The 20,134-nt window shown below is 44.6% G+C and overlaps 1 protein-coding gene across 3 annotated transcripts in view; it reads right to left on the bottom strand.

Moving 5' to 3' along the window:
• LOC149363330 (calcium/calmodulin-dependent protein kinase kinase 1-like) overlaps positions 1–20,134 on the bottom strand; it is a 211,885-nt gene that overhangs the window by 10,238 nt on the left and 181,513 nt on the right. For all 3 annotated transcript variants that reach the window (XM_089573457.1, XM_089573459.1, XM_089573458.1), the window contains exons 9-15: positions 18,574–18,610; positions 15,535–15,556; positions 14,193–14,281; positions 11,419–11,492; positions 6,146–6,245; positions 4,915–4,940; positions 915–1,036 (exon numbers count right to left, since the gene is read on the bottom strand). In XM_089573457.1, the coding sequence (XP_089429583.1) occupies positions 915–1,036; positions 4,915–4,940; positions 6,146–6,245; positions 11,419–11,492; positions 14,193–14,281; positions 15,535–15,556; positions 18,574–18,610 (470 nt within the window). The remainder of the gene's footprint in view (positions 1–914; positions 1,037–4,914; positions 4,941–6,145; positions 6,246–11,418; positions 11,493–14,192; positions 14,282–15,534; positions 15,557–18,573; positions 18,611–20,134) is intronic.

Genomic DNA, 20,134 nt, shown 5'->3' with positions numbered 1-20,134 from the left:
CCTTTTATTTTGCATATTAATTGGATGTCACTGCCGCAGTGTACACTGAGATGACGTCTACAGATATACATCAAAGAATGATTGTGTTGCTTTCTCAGAGCAAGCAACCGCTAATTATTTCACGCTTTAATTTAGTACTATCGCTTGGGGGGTGGTCATTCACAATCATTGGCCAGATGAAACAATTTTAAAAGCGAGCACACGTTCAACGCATTTGGTAGTATATAGGATGGAATAGAGGGCAAATGACAAATTTAAGGCTTGTTACACAAGCTAATCGCATTCCACTATATGGAGCGCAAGTGTTAACAATACTCGATTTTCCCTAAATATATTTAAATTAATTGCTTCCACGATGCAGTAAAAATGTAGCGATGCGTGAGAACGCTCGAAAAGTTATATTCCTTTTTTTTTCGCCCTCGCGGTCCTTTTGCTGGAGTCATATCACTCCAAAATTTATGGAGTGATTCGAGGGTCTCGAGGAAAAGGAAAAAAAATAACTTTTCGTAATCCTGAGTGTTCAGAGAGTGCTCAGCTCATGATATATGATTTATTTATCACTGTTTTTGAAGTTCGGGATGGTTTATTAATAGAAGTGTATTGCCATACAACTCATGATCAAAAACCACATTTAAAAAATGGTCGAAAGTTATTTGTTTATTTAATGAGATATAAATAAATGTGCGCAAAAAGAATTGAAACACTGCTAGCACATGTTTGAAATTTGTTTAGTGAAAATTATCTGGCTTATTTCTTTCCCTAAAATATTTACAAAGAAAACAAAGCGAATTACTTATCAAATAGACGCCGGAATAATAAATAATTCAAATAAGGAACCTTACATGAATGACATAACCTGTCATTCAGGACATTGAGAGCAAATACACCTACTAAATATTTGCACATTGACTCACGGAAAGACTACGGGCTGGTTCCGTATCTTGTTGTACAGGATGAGCACACTGGGGTCGTGGAATGGAACGTTGCCGACGACGAACGCGTAAAGGGTGACACCCATCGCCCACACGTCCACCGCCTGCGCAGGTGAAACAAAACATTCAGCTTCGTCAATGTTATCTCTGGCTACCTGCCTACACTGACAACTTAGTCGGCAGCCGCCAAAAGTAAATTGCTGACGAATTAATTAGGAACCAAATAATTTAAAATATTACAGCCCCTGCTGCTCTTTTATTTGATCTGTTTTGACTGAGCGTCGTTCCACTCGCTAACGTCTTACGTTAACAAAGAATTTTAGTCGAGAAAAACACTTCAGAAATTGCATGCTTTTCAAGGTTACCAAGCCAAGCGTAAGTCCAGCATACATTTTGCGTCAGCAAAAATAATAAACATGCAGTTATATTTTCTATTGGCGCAACATGTAGCTGTTTCCTGACCCTTAAACATTCCGCAGCTTAGTATTTGATACATGCACCACGAAATGGTATCTCTCGATACCTATCAACCCTGACATCACAGGCAGTAGCCGGTAACAGTAAATGGCAGAATTATGAATTAAGAAACCTATATGCTACAAAATGTGAAACTGTAAATCCCTTTGTTCGCCATTCAATACAGCATAATTTTAGATGGTCAAGTCATTGTTACATGTTAGTGTTTATATTCTTTTGGAATTCGGAAAAGTTGACGCTGGCACACCCTTACCTTCACAAATTGCTTTCTTTAGAAGACTTTTAAACGACAAAGAGTCAGACTGCTGGTATCAGAAATATCACTAACTATATCAGTATTGCTTTCATCTCTGATAGTAGCATACAACTCACAAACTCAGTTCGCAGCCACCAGCGATGGCACACTAGCAGCGCGGTACCATGAACGGCGACATTGTGACACTCGTTCGAAGCCATTGGCTCGACTACCTTCCTTAAAGGGAGTTTGCCGCTCCTTCCTTGATTTGTATCCGACTGCAATAATGAATTTAGACAGCCTTAGATTCTCATTTGTACAGTTAGAGAGGGAGTTTCGGCAAAATGACAAAATTCTGACTGTTTCATTGCGGCGGTAACAAAAAAAAATGCATTATTTCCTTTCTCACTGTAATGTGTGGAGCGCATAGTTTTGGTGCTCTTCAAAATGTACTGCAGCAATAACTTACCAGTGCTTTTTACACTTCCGGTTGCTTTCGCGACATAAGGGGTATTCGACACGCAAAACTGCGTGCACAAGAAAGCGTTCAATGACAGAAACCTCCATAAACCGCTGCGAATGCTTGCTCAAGAAACGATACACGCGCCCGTGCACGTTAAAAGAAAACCCTGCGGAAAATCGCCATAAATATATTCATTTCAAGAGACCAGTTTGAGGAAGCAATATGTGACAAAAACGAAAACGCCGAGCTGCAGACATAGCTGGCTTGGAAATTGTCTTTCTGGTAAACTGGGTCGTTGTGGTGTGTTGTAACAGACGAAACTCATGCACTGAACCCCTAGCCAAGAAAAATGTTGCACAGCAGTGCATTAAACTTGAGCGAAATATAGGCTTAAAGTTCGATATCTTTGAAGAGGTGGTCTGTGCGTATGCTGCTGCTGAGGGTGAAAACTGCCGCGCTCATTGAGGTTGAAATGGGTGCTAAACAGCCATTCTTTTATATTAAGGCGAAATCCTTTAATGGCTCATACTGTTGTCCGTTCACAAACCGTGTCACACGCGTTTAACTCGAAAACTAAAAAGATAGAATAAAAAGAATGCCTGCCGCAGACAGAGGAGGAAAAAATCAGCCTAGAAGCCAAGTTTGATGACTGCAGAGTTATTAGTTACTTAATTAAAGGCAAAAATATTGAAATTGCGTCGAAATAGCGCAGACGTCGATATAGCCACGGGAACGGTGTGATCTCACATCCACCGGTAGTCGTCATGGCATAGTGAAAATTGTCACAGAATTGGCGAAGAAACGTCGAATTGGTGTTAGATTAGATGGAAAAATGTGTAATTAAGCGTAATAAACACTGAAGATCTCCTAAAGAGGTATAATTTGAGTATCTATATCCAAAGGAACGGTGTGACGTCACATCTACCGGAAGTCGTCACGGCATAATGTCCTCCGCTTTCGCCTCTCAACACTTTAGTTGCTAAAGTGTCCTCGCCATTTTTTTTCTTCCGGGGCACGAAGAAAACAGATTACCAGTATTTGTATGTTTGACCCCCTTCTTATACAGCAACTTTTTTAACGCTCACAGACTTTTGTTTTAAAACTGGGGAAATACGTCAGCGCAGTCTGGGCAGACAGACTGCACACCAAGGCGGGCACCATCTAGGTAGCAGAGATTATTAATTACATGAATTATTAACTAAGCTAAACTAGTCAACTTTTTTACTCACGATTTTTCGGGGCAAGAAATTATAGAAAAATTGAAGGCCGTCAACACCAAAGGTGAGCACAGTATTTATTTTTTTGTAAATCGAGCAATGGGGTTTAAATTATTCGTCAAAAATGGTGATTTGAAAGGCTGTTAAGCTGCCCTTCTCTCATTCACATATTATAAAGTGGGGTCACTTGCATTTATTTTGCATCCTATGCAGGAGTGTCGTTTGTGTATTCGAACATGTCAAAGAAGTAAACTTACTTTCCGTGACGATACAACGCGCGCACACGACGTTTTGTAAACTAAGAATGCGCGAAAGCTAACGAACAAATCTCAACTGCATACTTTTGACGTTCGATACTTCAAACCCCACTGCAGATTAAGAAAATTTAAAAACTCGGCTCATCTTCGATGTTGACGGCCTTCAACTTCTCGGTATCATCTTGCCCCCAAAAATAAAACATTAAAACTTCACTCATCAGTTCAAGCAATAATTCTGCAAATTAATGAACAGTATCACGTACATAATGTCCGCCTAGCTGAACAATTCGCCTGAACAAGCCGCGCTGATGTATGTAACGCAGTTATTAAAATAAAATTTCAGAATCGCAAAACCGAGCGGTCTGTCTTGGTTCTTTCCGACCATAGAGCCTCCAAATCTGGTACAATAATTAAATCGTTAGCAACAAAATTAACGCACTTCTGACACAGGTAATTAGCCTCAGAAGTTGACTTGCTTCCCTGCAGCTAATCTCATACTGCAAAAAAAAAATGTTCATTACTCTTGTTCTTTGGCAGCTGTTCGGAGCTGCTTGTTAAGCAGGGACAAACGCGTAAGCAGCAACGCAAAGACCCCTTCATGTTCTTTAGGGGTACTGTCGCTCACTAGTTACCAGAAGAATTTATTGTTTCATTATGGAAGCAGGCTAGTGAATTAAAACAAATCACATAGAGAAAAGCTGCTTTTTTTCTGCATTAAGGATTCCGTGATCATCATCGATGTTTAGCTAGCAAGAAAAACAAAACTAGTTAGAAACTGCCGTTGCGAAACCAAAATCCATCTGCTGAAAGGCCTGCCAAGCAGTTTTTGCTTACTTTCAGAAGCCACCTCGTAAACTGTGGAAACCCTCCATGCATAGCAGGATCCTTTTACAGAAATGTTCCATAACTCGCTGGCGATATATTGCATTAGTTAATTTCTCGCGGAGGAAAGTTTTGTTTATTATCCTTGAAGGATATAGATCAGCCTTTCGTATGTTAATATTTAAAGGCATCTTCAACTCGTCAGTCATTTATTTCCTGAAAAAGTAAAAAAATAAATAAAAACTTTCCGGAGCTGCTATGAGCAGCCAATGTTGGAACTTTGCTAGCTGGCGCTAAATGCGTGGGCGCCGAAATCCCATTAGGTTCACGAAGGCGTTCCTCCTAATAAGGCTAGTTCAGTAAATTGATGGCTTTATTAAAGTATCGAGAAGGGTGCATTAAAACTTGCGACCGTGATGCATGGATTCTCCGGTGCTTCGTTTCAAGAGAAGTAAATAACTCTCCCGTGCCTCGCTCTTTCCATGCTGGAGTGAAGTAACTAAGAACTCACCTTCCCGCTGTACTCGCTTCGGTTGTCTGCAGCGTAAAGTGCCATTGGAAAAGAATAAAGAAGAATTAATTAAAGAGAACCGAAAGTTTTAAAAATATATAACAGCAATAGTTGGCGAAGAAAAAACATGGACACTCAAACAACATTAAGCAGCAGCAGAGGTCGCCATTTCTTTTCAAAGGCTGTCCACTAATAAATTGTCACCGAAGTCTCGCTGAGGTGAAACATCGCGTGGACAAATTGGCGACATTGAATTCTACTCTGCTTTGTTTTTTGAAGGCTGTTTAGTTTCTTCTCGTTTTTATGCCCATTTCTGCGAGACTTGCGCTGCAAATCAGTCGACGAGAAAGTCTGCGTACGATATCGCGCAAAAAAAGTTATCGTTCATGAAAATAAGGTGCGTAGTCACAAGATGAATGGGCTCGCGTAAGTTCGTTGCATGTGCAAGGTAACTTGTACTCAGCGGGGCAAAATGAGAGATATAATCGCACGGCATTAGCGACTAAGCAGAAGCGCGAAAAATTACCCAGGAAGAAAAAATGTCGACCTCGACGCCTGAACAGCAACTCATGTTTTACGTGGTGTACGAAGCACAGGCTTGAGAATTAAAAAAGAGCTGTGAAACCCTTTAAGCTCCATGCGACTATATTAGTACGGCAGCCATTCGTCGTCATATGCACCTTAAAAGGCATTTCATATGAATTTTTATTTTTGAGCAGAGCGCTGTCCCAGTGGAATTGAAGAAATGACCAGAAGCCTCTAGGTTTTTGCGTGGGCTATCCAGTATTTTATAATAATTTATACTAAAGCTACCAACGTAAGGACTGAAAGCAAGTTTTGAAAATTAGGTGAAAATTATCCCAAGGTAAAAAAAAAGATGCCCCACCAGGTAGCTGCAACAGATTCATGCTCTATTAGAAAAGAGATCTCAAACCTTATGCAGGCAGCGTACAGTAAAAAAAGAGAAACATTGGTGTATTTGCTGTCGAATAAATCCGCTCACTAGCTCCAGCGTTCCATGATAAAGCGCGCACACCCATATTGAGTGCGAGTGGCTGATATAAGTGCAGAGTACACGTCATGAAGCACCTGAGCTTATGTCTCTAGTAGAACAGGCAGTTCCTTGACGTCATTTGGCACACTTTTTATTTCTTATCGGCACGGTGCGCCAGAGTTTATATACCATCGTCACTGATAGAAAGAAGCCAAAATCGAGCAGTCATCAACTCACCGCTCAGAGCTTCTGGTGCAACAAAGGCGGGCGTGCCTGCGGTTCCAGACAGGAGCGCGTCCACGCCTTCGAACTGGTTGCACACACCGAAGTCGGCAATCTAGAACAGGCCATGAGTACTAAATCAGTTTCTGCTACAAGATGAGTTAAGTGGTCACAATATTTGACAAAATCAGCGTGAAAATTTCATAGGCAAAAGCCTGAACACTGTCGCTCCTATATTCGGTTGTGCAATTCGCAGTAGCAGTTTTTTGCTGAACAGTGTAGAGCCCATGCAAGCCCTTTCCGCGTGGAAGTTCAGCAGGGTAGCAGAATTAACCACAAATCTGTGTCAATCGCCGACTTCTTTCCTCTTTGCAAAAGCGGCAGATTAAAGAGTCGCGCTACACAGCTCGCCAGACTTAATCGCAGTTTCGCTGCCCTCACCCACCATACCCTTAATTTCACCGGCACCCTATACTTGCGTGCCCCTATAGCTATGGAAGGTCTCTCTAACGACAAAAAATCCTACACGCACGCTAGGCAAGCCTCGGCTTCGATTTAGAGGAGAAAGCTAAGCACCTCGAATTTTCGCCAACGAATGTCTGCCATGCATGAACCAGGTGCTCATCTGTAGAATCATGTTGCCATGTTTTCTGCTTGCGTGCGAGGAAAACTCTAAAACTCGCGGCGTGTTGTTTTTGATGTCAGTGCCGAATCACGCGCAAGTGGTAAAACACTCCCTCTCCTACAGTTTCCTCGTATTTTGAACAAAACAAGTAGTTGCAAGTGCAGCACTGGTGTGCTTTTCTTGTGATGCTTTTATATCTTCCTGTGGCATTCTGCAGCAACAGCTGTTGAGCACACGTTGTCGCTGGCGTCGTAACACCTACGTCACGACAATGCCCTAGCTAACTGGTCGCAATGAAGTGACTTTACTCATGGCCTAACGACAGCAACACCGTCCTGACTGGCTAGATTGCCAGCTACCGACTGATTTGAACACAATGACGAAACTCGTGATGTCTATAGTTCTCTCTCTCTCTCTCTCTCTCTCCTCTTTTCCACACTACATCTCTCTCGCCCTCAGCGGTTCTTCGGTTGGGCACCCTCCTTACATAGATGAATCGATAGGCGATCGTGCGTGAGTGTGCATGGCGGGAGTTCATACGCATGAAACACAGTAATGCGTGACGTGCACACCCCCAGCAGCAGGCACCCCTTTTTAAAGGCAATCCTACCCAGAGCACCACCCCAGCTCTGACTACAGTTCGCATTACCACACAGGTACCTAAACACAATCTCAATTTTTATTCCTAACCCAGGAGCAAAATAGATGTTCAACCTATAACACCTACGCAAAAAAAGCATAGAAAAAAACCTGCCTGAAATGTTGAACCACCATTAATATTCGTTGAGATTATATCTAAGTGAAGCCGGCAAATTTTCGTCTATTGAAGACTGCGTTCCAGCTAATTCCATACAATTCTGTTCCAAGCTAGGCTAGTTTGCTGCTGTTGTATTTACTTATTTTGCTCACCGCTTCTGGAACAGAAATAGCTGAATTGGCTGGGATGTATTTGCTGATTCGACCAACGTTTACAATGGGTCACGGATTTTACAGGCCTAAACAAACCCTATACTTTCAGTGATTGCCAGGGCAACCGTTTATTGTGTCTACTAACAAACTGAGTGGCCGACTGGGAATATGCCAAGAATTTAAACCTTTGAATAAATCACAGAACGTTCAAATAAATAGCGCCTTAACACCCTCGAAGGATACTAAACACCTCAATTGTAAAATAGCGAGTTTATTCAGAGCGTTACTTAAACATAACAATTCTCCCCAAACGAATTTAAGTGACTTCCGCGTTAGCGGCCGCTTTCTAAGTCATACGCCCAATTACGCAGATTAAATGAAGCATGCCACCGGACACCAAAACATTCTGGGATGAGCGAATTTAGCACACACCCAAGCATTGCCCAAGTGACGTTGCGATATTCCCACACACATTTACGTGCACGTGTGCGCTTCCATCGAACTTGAAAGACATAGGAGATCTGGAGTCGGGATAAAATTCCTATAAAATGAGCAAGCATCTGTTCTACCTTAGATACGAATGGCTAATTCTATGGTAGTTAAGTCCTCCCTTTAACATTGATGGATCTTGCAGTTACAGCCCCAATTAGGCCACTCCTTCGGCCAAATAATTATGATTTATATTAGGGGTTGGACTTCTCTGATTAAACAAAAAAAAAACGATAAATACATGCAGTACGCATTTTTCGAAATGCGGTTTTGTGGGCACGCGGCTCTACTTTTCTCCTGTCGTTGGCTTCCCCGCGAGGCACCCTACAGAGCTTAATTACCTTAACGAAAAAAAATTGGAGCATGCTTAAGCTTCAAGAGTGGGACGCGACAGCGTGTTGCAGCGTTGCCAAGGGGTCCACAGAACGCCATCTGCTGTTCGGCGCGACGCCTTGCCCGAAGAAAAGGAAACGACGTCTGTCTCTCATATCTCGGTGGACACCCGAACTAAATAAATTGGTAAATTGGTAAATTGGTTTTTTGAGGAAGGAAATGGCGCACTATCTGTCTCACATATATCGGCGGACACCTGAACCGCGCCGTAATGGAAGGGAGGAAGGTAGGAGTGAAAGAAGAAAGAGAGAAAGAGGTGCCGTAGTGGAGGTCTCCGGAATAATTTCTACCACCTGGGGATCTTTAAACGGGCCCTGACATCGCACAGCACACGGGCGCCTCTTGCGTTTCGGCTCCATCAAAATGCGGCCGCCGCGGTCGGGTTCGAACCTGGTACTCCGGCTCGGTAGACGGGCGCCGTAAGGAAAATGAAATGAAAATCGGTTTTAAGGAAAAGGTATACGCCTGTGTCTCAGATCTCGTGTACACCCGAAAGGAATGGACGCCACAGTCTGTCTCTAAAGCACCCTTCTAAGACAACACTGTATTCACTATCCGCGCCTTTATTCATTCCAAACCATCGAGCTGGCGCGGCGGAGTGGCAGTGGTGACAGCTATTTAATGAACCAAAGGAGAGCCTTCAGACCGAAAATGGCCCTTTGCATAGGTGGAGTCCTTAGTCCGGAACCCCCCTGGACGAGGCCGCTACTCGCGCCCGTTGGACTAGAGCCCTTTGAGACTCCGGCACCGAGCAGTTGAGCAGGGCTGCCTCCCATGCCTCTCGGGAAGGAGAAGGATTGGGGGGAAGGGAAGGATTCTTTTGACAGGCCCGAACCATGTGGAAGGTATCGGATACTTCCCCACAGTGAGGGCAGCGCCCATCAATATTGGGGTCGAAATGTTTCGCTATTGCAGGACACAACAGAGTGTTGGTCTGCAGGCGCCTCAGAGTTCGCTCATCAGCTTTACTCAGGCCCTTAGCAGGGACCGGGAAAAGCCGATGGCGTTCGCAATAGTCGTCCAGAATTTCCCTGAACCGCAGAAGCGGTCGCACAATCTCTGAGCCAGAAGTGGTACAAGTGTGCTCGCCTCGCACTCCGGAGACCCTGGTTCGAATCCCGAACTTGACCAAATTCATACTCGTTTTTATTTATTAATGCTTCTGGGATTTTTTGCTCACGACCCACACCGCCGACGACGACACCGGCTTTTCTGCGACACGGGGCCCTTAACGATGAGCGTTAAAAAGTGAGAGTGCCGGCGTCGAAGTGCCAGGAACTCCACGGATGTGACTGCTGCGCGCGCGCATGGGAGAGACGGCCCTCTTGGGCTCGGGAACTTGGGCGCGCGCTGACGTTCAGGCGGGAAGCTCCGCTCTCCGCCGGCGGAGCGAGGCCTCGTGGGGAGGAATATTCTCCCGCATCTCATCCCGTCCCGCTGTGGAGCATCTCCCCTGCCCTAGCGTGGGCGAACACTTGCTCGTAACCTTGCTGGTGAGTCGAACGTCCTCGATTCCTTAGCGTATATTGCTGCTACCTGGCGTTATTGCTCTTTTCTTATTGCTGTTGTTTGCGTCAACCAGTGTGTCGTTCATTTGTTCCTTCAGAGCAAGGCCCGCCGTGGTCGGCGTGCGCTCGGTAGCGTGCGCGATCACGAGGTGGGGTCCAGCGGTTTTGAACTGTGGCAGCCGCGGTTAAGCGGGGAAAGCGTATTAACGGGCAACACTGCTCTAACTGAAAAAGGTCAGTATTCTCGGTATATAAGGCATAGCTAGCTGGCTGTTCAATGAGAGTTCCACTCCCTCTGAGTTGAAAATGAACTAAGCAGGGAAGGCAGCGGCATTACGCGACTATGATATTGTTGAGTAAGCAGCACAGTTGTGCAATTTGAGGTATTGCTCCGCTAGCTTACACTCTGCACACCTGGAAAAACCACCTCCTCGCCTTCTAGTAAGCAGTGTTTGTTCGCTATTGTCACCTACTTAAAGCAGTTAATCAGTTAAGTAGGTTAATCAACTGCGTGTAGGACACTGCTGCGAAACCACGCATGGGCGTCACGAAGGAGTATGCCGGGATACTGCGAACACTGAGCAGCAGTTCCAATGCTGCCATCAACAAGCAGACCACGTGAAGCCCAGCCCTCGCGCTTAACCCAGTGCGGCCACATAAGAAAAACATGTCAACCTAGTTTTCTGAAATAAACTTCCATTTTTCTTTTTATATGCCGGCTATCCCATCTAATTTGACTTTCTCTTTTATTCACAATAGCAATATCTTGCACAAGCACTGCTCCAAGTATTGCTATTTGCAGTTAATTGCTGTTAAATAAACTATTCGCGATGAAAAAACACCGAAATAGACTTTGTCACTTTTGAACACACAGAAATGCTACACTAAATTACGGAGAAAAGCCGGTGTTTCTTTGATCGAAAATAATATTCGCCGAAAAATACCGAAACCTAGGTTCGGAAATGAAAACCTAAAAAAGCCAGCCCGATTTTTTAAAATACTAACAGCAAAGTCCAATCGTACATCCGCTACTGTCAGATATACAACATGCTTAAAAATGCACGCGGTTTCATTGTGATTTTATGAGAGATCGGTTTACATCAGACACCACAACGTTATTCATTACACAGCGGACTTGCAAATTATGCTGTCTTGTTTTCAAAGCTCAGTAATTTAGTATCCGTTGAGGCGTTTTTTTCGCCATTGAAAACTGTAGTTTATCAAATTCGTTAGAATAATGCACATTGTTAATTGAGCTGGCCAGTGTTTGAACTTACCACGTAGCACGCCTAATCTCTATCTTAGTCGGTCATCAGCATAATCCACCTTGATTCACCATGCGCCATATATCTTTGAACAATTACCTGCACTCTTCCTTTGTCATCCAGCAACAGGTTCGACGGCTTGATGTCGCGGTGAATGATTTTCTGGTGGTGGACTGAAACAACAAGAAAGCAAAAGCGTGGTTAGAAGCGAGCAGAAGTAATAGCTATATGAACCTAGCGTGACAAGAATGTTTTATTAAAATTGAATTGATTATTGTTATGTGCCGAAACTGCCCTGTGGGCGACGACTAAGATGTCAGGAAGAGCAACAAAAATAATTACTATCACCAGAGTTTCGTACCGTACAGCTAACTCTCAGCACACCATCCTTGATACTTTTCGCTCTATTTCTGCAGTAACAGTGACCGGGCTCGATTTTGCCACGTAATGCTGTGTAATCGGACGCCATTTCCACTAAGCTGCAGCGGTGGAAAAGTGAAACTGATATTTAATGTCAGAATGCGGTCATGCTCTATATTGATGGTAAGACATAAACGCAGTGCCGAGGTTCTTATTTTATTAAATATAATTTGAAAATTTAATTTTCCGCAAGATGTTTTATCTCATTGGCCAGCGAACCGCCCAAACAAGCTAAAGCGCTTAAACAGCCTAAATTGAAGTAGACATGAATCAATGTGAGACCTTAAAGCATGAGAAGAAGTACAGATATTTCTTCTCACTGCAGGAGTTTGTGTTCGCGGACAAGAATCAGTCAGACTGGAAGTTTATAGCATGAGAAGCAGCAGCAGACATTTCCTCTCACCAGAGTTAGTCTTCGTGAAATTTCTCCCAATATATCTGTGGGTCTAAATCTCCGGGTTAGTATGATTTCAATGTCAGAATCCAAAAAGTAATTATTTCACCTGCTCAGCCTGCCGAACAAGCCAAACGCAAAAGCTGCATCAGCTCAAGTTTCGCGGCGAAGGCAGTTTTCCCTTGCAGAAGATCTTGAAATAGAGAACAAAATGTAAAAGCACGATGTGCCCGCAAACAAAAAAAAGGATGCTCTACAGCATCGACGAAAGGATGAATCCGGTGGAATCCGAGTGCGCTTCGACAAAATCCCAGCTTTTCGCAACCGCGTACCGCACAGAGAGACGCGATCCTGGAGAGCCTTCGACGAAGCACGCGACGACTTCAGCCGCAGAGAGCATATGTGCACGCCCGGTTGGTTCACCCGCAGGGTGGCTTAGTCAAGCATCGACTTCACCGCTCCTAAGTGGGGGCGACGGCACAGGTGCGCCAGACACGCGGCCCCATTCAGACAAGCGGTACTGACGGCGTCTCATGCGATTTCTTCCACAGAAAAAAATATTACTAACAGACAGGAACGCAACTCGTCTCTCTAGACTTTCTAAGTGAAGTTTTCGAACGGGTAACCGGCTCAGAGACCTGCTCGCACGTAAGTACTGCGGTCCGCATTCTCCTCACCGCGACAGGGCATGGGCTTCGTATCGACCGGTCGCCTTGCCAGGAATGGAGCTGTGGTCGTAGTACTTCACGAGGTTAGTTATAGCGCACGCATCACAAGTGTAGTCAGTCATGAAGCGCCTGCGACGGAGGAAGCGTGCCTTTCTGGCTTCCAGAGATTGATTGCGCGTCGTGCCCTTATAAACTTTCAGGACATCGTTCTTCGTCATTGAGACGTGCTGTGCGGTAGTTTACGGACCTTCGCGTAATAAGTTCGAACTGAGCCTGGTGCAGTTTAGGGCGCTGTGGAGAGAGATAGTAGATATAGGCATGACTTATTACTGTTACGCCCAATGAATATAAATAGTAGCAGTTTTATCGGTGCAATCAGCGGAAAAGGACGCTGGCGCTGCTCTAGAATGCACCAGAACTCAGTGGTCCGGAAATTTACTCAGGCGAAAAAAAAAATTTTAGAATAAGCGAAGACAAGAAGCACCATTATTTCTTCCCGAATATAACAAACACAGTGCACAAAGTGGTGAAAAAAAAACAGAATTTGGCAGTGTAGCCGTTAATCTCCTTTTGACTAGAAATAAAAACATTTTTAGTGTGCGCACTAAGCATGCATGTTTACATTTGAAACCTAGAAGCAGTTGTACGCATGCTGTATGTATTTGCTAGAAAACTCGAAGGGCGAACTTCTTTCGTAATATTCGCTCCAAAATTACGACTCAGTCTAGGTAAACTGCGCACTGGGCGGTAATGATTCGCGCAAGGTTCATTTCTTTGTGACGCAGCTGTTGCGCATGGCGTTTCGCCGACCAGTAGCGAAGAAAATTAAGTTTATATCGATTTTCGCCGTGCCCAAAAGCTACGCCACACCAGAAAGAGCCATCCATCCACCCTGACCAGGTTTTACCCAAGGGTTTAGTTGGGAACTTCAAGGTGAATATCTCGATATTCAGGCGTACTACCGGAGTTCTACCGGGTGGAATCATGCAGGAATACGACTCCCTCTACGTTTCCAATAGAAGCTTGCTTGCTAAGTGTAGTCACCTAAGAGATTAAAACCTAATTTTTGTTAATTAGGGGATTGATGGCTTCAATTATCTTCCTATATCACCTCCCACCGGTGGCCTAACTTGCGTTCAAAGCAAGTTCGAATATTCGTGCATTGGTAATGAATAAAATTATTTTCAAAATTCTGATTCTAATTTTGAATGCCCTATATATTGCGTCATAACGCCTTCTGTTTGGATTTGAAAACGAGCACGCATTGAAGTCTTGAATCGCATGGCAATTAGATTCACGATCAAAAGAGCGTGAGTGTGTGACATAAGCACAGAGATAGGCAGGTACCGCCATTTTGCTCTGTGCAGTAAAAGAAATTGCTCGTTCCTCACGGTATTCTATTCCCAGCACGACGTCCCTGAAGAAGGTCCAGGCTTGAGTCTCCGACAGAGGGGTGCTCGTCGGAATCTCGATTACCGGCCTAGAACAAGAGCAAAGCAGAAAAATCAAGCACCTTTGCAGTGGTATATTCCTAGGTGCAAGAAAATTGTACCTGCTCGTCCGTTTGTATTGTAACTGCTTCTTACAGTTCACCTTTGCTGTCACAGAGGAACGAAAATTCCTTGCGCGCTTCAGTATGCGATGAACTGCTTATCGCTATATTCAGTACCAGCTTACACTATTAGTGAAGGTCCCTGACAAAAGCCTCGCGGTTAGATCTTGCTTCTTTTCCTTCGGATCTAACACAAAAATCCGTCTTTGTGCAAAACACCTTACATGCACAACTATAATGGAAGTACAATCGTGACCTACAACTACTATTTCAAAAGCGCCTTCCTAAAAGCTTAGAAATTTTTGTACGGAAAAGGAACAAGATATAAAAGCTGACGCAGTAAAAAATTATTTCAAAGCCTAGATCTGCGTAAACTTTGTCTAGCCGGCTGGTCCAGAGCGTATTGACAGAGATATCAGACATGGACTGCAACGCTATGCTTTGACCATGTCTAATGCTTTCATCGATTCGCGCTGCAATGCATTCCTCAATACGCGCATCAAAAAGCCTGAAGAGTCAGCTCTGCTTTACAGAAGCATCTTGACGCTGGCCGCCGGTTCTCGCTGAGTGCCTTGGGCATGCGTTTTCCTCCTGTGACAAAACCTCTCGAATTCAGGAAGCTTTCATAGTAGAGCTGTAGAGTTGCTGATGGGCGCACAGAATTGTGGTGGACAGCTTCGCTGCCATCGGTGTTACGGTACAATTTCTCTGCCACAGTGTAGTCTAGTGTTAGGCCTCAACACCCATAGACTGCAATAGCACCTTTGCTTTGTTTGCTTTTACTGACTGGCTACAAACACCGCCATAAACCACGAAAGACATCATTCGTACGCACACTACTGTTATACATTATATCTCCACAGCACTGACCGGCAAAGCAAGCAACTATCGGTTTGGCTAAGCTGTTGCTGCCGCGTTTCTTCGCTGCATCTGCACTATGGTTATAAAGGTTCTCTTCAACTAACGGAAGCATACTAATGTGACCGATATATTTACCAATCGTGATAGGCTGCAGATGTGATTTGTCACAACGCACAGCCTACACCGAAGCACCAAGCCATAATTGTTAGTCTATAATATCGTGAGAAACGAACGCATGTATTTCAATAAAGAGTTGAGTTTAATGGCGCATAAGCGACTAAGGCTATTTCAATAAACAAAAGCGATTAATAAATACTCACCCTTTCTCGAGAAATTCGAAGACTGAAAGAAACAAAGAATGATAGTAGAGCGTAAGCAGATAGAGTCAAACTTATTTCTTTCAACACACTTTCCTCACCCACGCCACTACTTTGGCGGTGCGGAAAAAACCACATATAGGTCGAAAAACACGACGTGAAGATTAGAACCGTAAATTTACGGATGTGATGCCATTAGCAGGTATTGCATTATTCGAGTTTGGCTACTATACGAAAGCAATATAGCGACCATACCCAACACCGGGTGTAAAGAAAAATTGCAAAGGACACGGTACATAAGCGACTAAAAAAAGTCGCAAAAGAACCGCAATAATTTGAAATCAGGATCCTGTAACGACAGACGCTTATGTAATCCTAGCCAAATGACTGAACAGAAAGAAAATATAAAAGCTTCAACAATAAGTTTTGCAAAAAGCAACAAGAATAACGGGGTTTTTTTCCCTCCAGCTACTTTTACTGGTCCAGGTTCAATACATTCCTCTGGATTATAAAAAAGGCGTGTTGCTGAACACTCCAATAAAACAGAAAATGAATTTCCCTGAATTCTGTTTTCGCAAAACTTACGCAAGCAACGTTGAATATAATAAAGACTGCTGGAAAACAGGCGTCTCTGGTGTTCGAAATTGAGCAGACATCGACAGAAAAAAGACACGAGGCGTCAAGTGCGGCCGATTGCGCTGCTTCGCGGCTGAGACGAAGACTGCGCCATAAGAAAGTGCAAGTATAGCCTCTGCAATAGCCGCTAGACATTGTCCGCAAAACCTTTCGAGAATTGAGTAACGTGCGGTAGGACTCGCGCTGCTTCTCGCAAGGTACGCTTTTATTTCCGTGCTTGATACACACTGGACATGGCCAAAACAGTACCGTCTTTCACGCACTTGGCGAACCTTCACAGCATAGGATCAACAGTGTCACTCCACCGAGATACTTTAGACGGCGTGCAGCACACAGCTCAGAGAGGTTAAAACGACGACCAACTCTACTCAAAGCATAAGCACTAAAAAACGGAAACGTGAACAGGAGCGCACGTCGCTGATTTTCATGTTGGTGGAAGAAAATCGCACGTAAGCACAAAAAAAATTTGGTATAGGGTTTAACATTCCAAAGCGAACGAGGTTATGAGGGGCAACTTATTCGAGGAGTCCGGATAACTTCGATCGCCTGCCGTTCTTCAGCATGCCTCAGAACAAAAGAGACCTCAGAAAACCGACTAGCTTGTTCTGCATAATTATATAGATATTTGCATCGCTTCCGAAGTACTAAATAGACTTCTTTCTCAGCGAGACCAAGAGACAAAATGCAGACGTCAATTGGAAGCCCTCACTCGGTATGAAGGGGCATTGCGGGTTGCTCATTCTTCTTTCATCGTTACTCGCACGCAACTCTCAGTTATGAGCAGACTACGCGCCCGACGTCCTGAAAGAGGCTTGATCAGACGCCGCTGAATAAGTAACGCCTTCCGCTTATTAAGCAGGGCTCGCGGATCTTCGCTCAAAGAAGCGAGCGTCACCTTCCGTGACTGCACGAATCCCTTTTTCGATTATTTTATGTCGCCCCCCCCCCCCCCCCCCACCGTCCTTCTTCCCCCGCTGCACGTGCGGCCTGACCGAAGTTATTCCGATGCGCGGCTCCACGGCCGAGGACCAACCCGCAGCTCTCAGACCCTCGCTTTCCGGCTTTGCCTGATCGATACGTCGCGGACAGAAATAATGCCGGCTTTCGCAAGCGCGTGAAGCGTGGCGGCAGAGCTGCTTGAGAGCAGACCTGCTAACCTCGTGGCCGACGTGTGGTCTTCAAGCAAGCCGCGTTGAACGCCGTAGAGTGGATGCAAATTAATGCGCCAAGAGTGACATACCCTTTCTAAACCGAGTAGAACTGGATTTTTTTTTCTTCACTCCAGGATTGTAAAGGATTGGTCTGGAGGTATACTTTGAACATTGATCACGACTACGTTCAAAAGATTGCACATGATGGGTCTGGAACTATACTTTGAACTGTGATCACGGCTACGTTCACAAGAGTCTAAGGTTTAGAAAGTACATTTCACAAAATATCCACTAGTACGCATCAAGCAAACAGCCAGTGATCATGCGACCACCGAAATACAAGGCACTGGTGTCTGCTATAGAAGCACTCGGGAAGGCATACAAGCCTTTTTTGTAACTTGCCCGCAAGGAAGAAGAAAATTTGTTCACGGATTATTGCTAACTACCAAATTATTTATTTTCTTCTCTCGCGTCTATTCCTGCGCCTCTTCTCTATTTCTTCCCACTCTGTAGCTAGTGGAGCGGCACTGCGGTTTTCCGGTTTCCGCTGCTCTCGCAGACAGAAAACACCTGATTTCAGCTACCCCTACCGGGGTATTCCGGAAGCTCTCGGCCACGCGTAAGTACTCTCTATTGCCTCAGCTACTCTAGTCCTTCTCTCCGTCTTCTTCGCTTGGTTGTTTGCGGAGCTGTTGTGCAAGGGGCGCTCAAAGCATTAACTGTGCATTATGTCCGCTGTGTATGTTTTCGTTTTCGTTATTCCGTCCGAACAAAATCTGTTCAGCTCCAAACGTATCACGCAGAAATGAATCGGAATGCAACCTTTCTTCCTAGGCCTCCGTATATACCGGAAAATAAAAATTGTTCCATGTTTGCTACCGATGTACGATATTTTAAAAAAAGTATTCCTAACGTTCGTGTTTCTTCGGTTGCCATCCTGCTACGCAAATCTGATTTAGATTTGTACTCCACCTAAGTTAACATATGATGCTTACGCTGCTGAAAATTACGCGTGATCACTTCTGCATGGCCTAGCTCTGTGCTAGCAGAGAATCCCGCATGTTTGGATGTTTCCTGCGAGGGCAACATGAAAACGGGGATTAAAAAGAACGAAAACAGAACTCAGTGCGTTTCAGCTCGATGCATTTCAAGTTTCAGCATCAGAACCGATGATGGATGGCCTGAAGCGACCGCTTTAAATGATAAAAAGCATATAACCACATAGGTCCACAAAAAATTAGCGGGTTCGACTTACCCATGTACAGGTTATCGCTATCAGGGTCATCTAAAACCTGAAATAAAACAGGGTGCAATCACAAACATTAAAGGGTGCTCGAGCAGAGGGTCATATGCGGTAGCAATTGTAAACTCTGACTTTCACTGACCACGGCAGCGTAAACCTGACTGCCGTTAGCTTTTAGGTCGCGAGATGCGTGTAGGTGTAGCACACATTTCTGATGTTGGTAACGCAATGAAGTTCTAAGAAGTCCACGTGAAGATGACCGGTTGGACACTTCTGTGCTTAGCAGTCAAGTTAGCTCATTGCATTCCAACCTGCGCCAGGTTAACGAGAGCCGTTATTCTGTCCGCGGAAGTAATGTGACTCCATGGTGCAACTACTTTAAATAAGAGCGTTTTTAACTTGTATTCAGTTTGGAATTTCGTTCTAGCTGCACACCCAACATATTGTACGCCGCTTCTGAGTGAAATAGTTTGGTGTTTCATTAGTTATTCTTTTCCAGCCTCTAACGTGCGGTGCTCACTGTTACTACGTCACATTTTGTGCCACATTCTCTTCGTTGATCAGGTCAGCCTTGTAAAGCGCTGAATAATAATGGCTGCTTTCGGCTATGCGTTTTAGTACGTTAAGCGGTAATCGTATACAGGCGGTCTCACGTAACTTGGACCTAGGCTTTCAAATAAGCGGTACATTGCACCTGAATGAAAGCAACAATATATTTTTTGCGTCTTGTGTGGCTCCTGGGAGCATTTTTTTCCGCAAATTTAGTTGCTTACTGCACAATAAATAATAAAAAAACGAGCAATATTCACTTTAGAACCAGGCGCGTTCCTTTAGGTAGTGCAGGGAGTTAATAAGCAGCCGACCCAATTTTTGTGGTACAATATATCCTGCGTGGTCTGTTTTTCGGGCATCTGAACAAGCCGCGCGAAATATGAAAAAAAAACATTACTGAAGTTTACCTTTTCTAAACCTAGTTACAGAGATCTAAAGCTGTGTTTGCATGGCGAGCTAGTTCTAATTCTAATGAGCAGCGGTAGCCTCCGTCGCTAACCAATTGGCCTTTCTCTCCTGGTCATACTTCATTTGCTTCGCAAGTCTAGCTTCTCGTTGCTCCTCGGTTTCAGCGACTCGTTTAGCTCGTTTCTTTTGTAGTACACCTTCTCGGCGAGCTAAGTCGAGTGGATGATCCGACGCGGCTTGACGGCGACGCCGAAGAGTTGACACAGTCGGCACGTTGCGCGACGCATCCATGGCAAAACTGAAGAGGTAACCTCCGACGTAGCAACTATTACACCCTCTCCTAGTCACTTGGTATCACAACGACGAAGTCGGCTAGCGCGTACAGCTACCCTTATCCCAACCTGCCCTCTCCTGATCACGTGGCATCACAGCGGCGGAGCTGGCGAGCACGCGCGGGTGCGCCTCTGCTTGACGAATCTCGTGATTTGCCTGCTCTTCGGAGCCTCAAGGTCAAACGCGCGTCAAGATTGACCTTGGGAGACATGTAATAGAGCTTTCGCTCTTAAATCGCGCGACTGGGAGCATGCGCTATCATATTGTCTAGCTCCCAACC

The sequence above is a fragment of the Amblyomma mixtum genome, chromosome 2 (genome assembly GCF_055824585.1).
Source record: "Amblyomma mixtum isolate Tamu chromosome 2, ASM5582458v1, whole genome shotgun sequence".
Taxonomy (NCBI): Eukaryota; Metazoa; Arthropoda; class Arachnida; order Ixodida; family Ixodidae; genus Amblyomma; species Amblyomma mixtum.
Note: the sequence above shows the minus strand (reverse complement) of the source record. Positions and strands in the feature narration are given on the sequence as shown.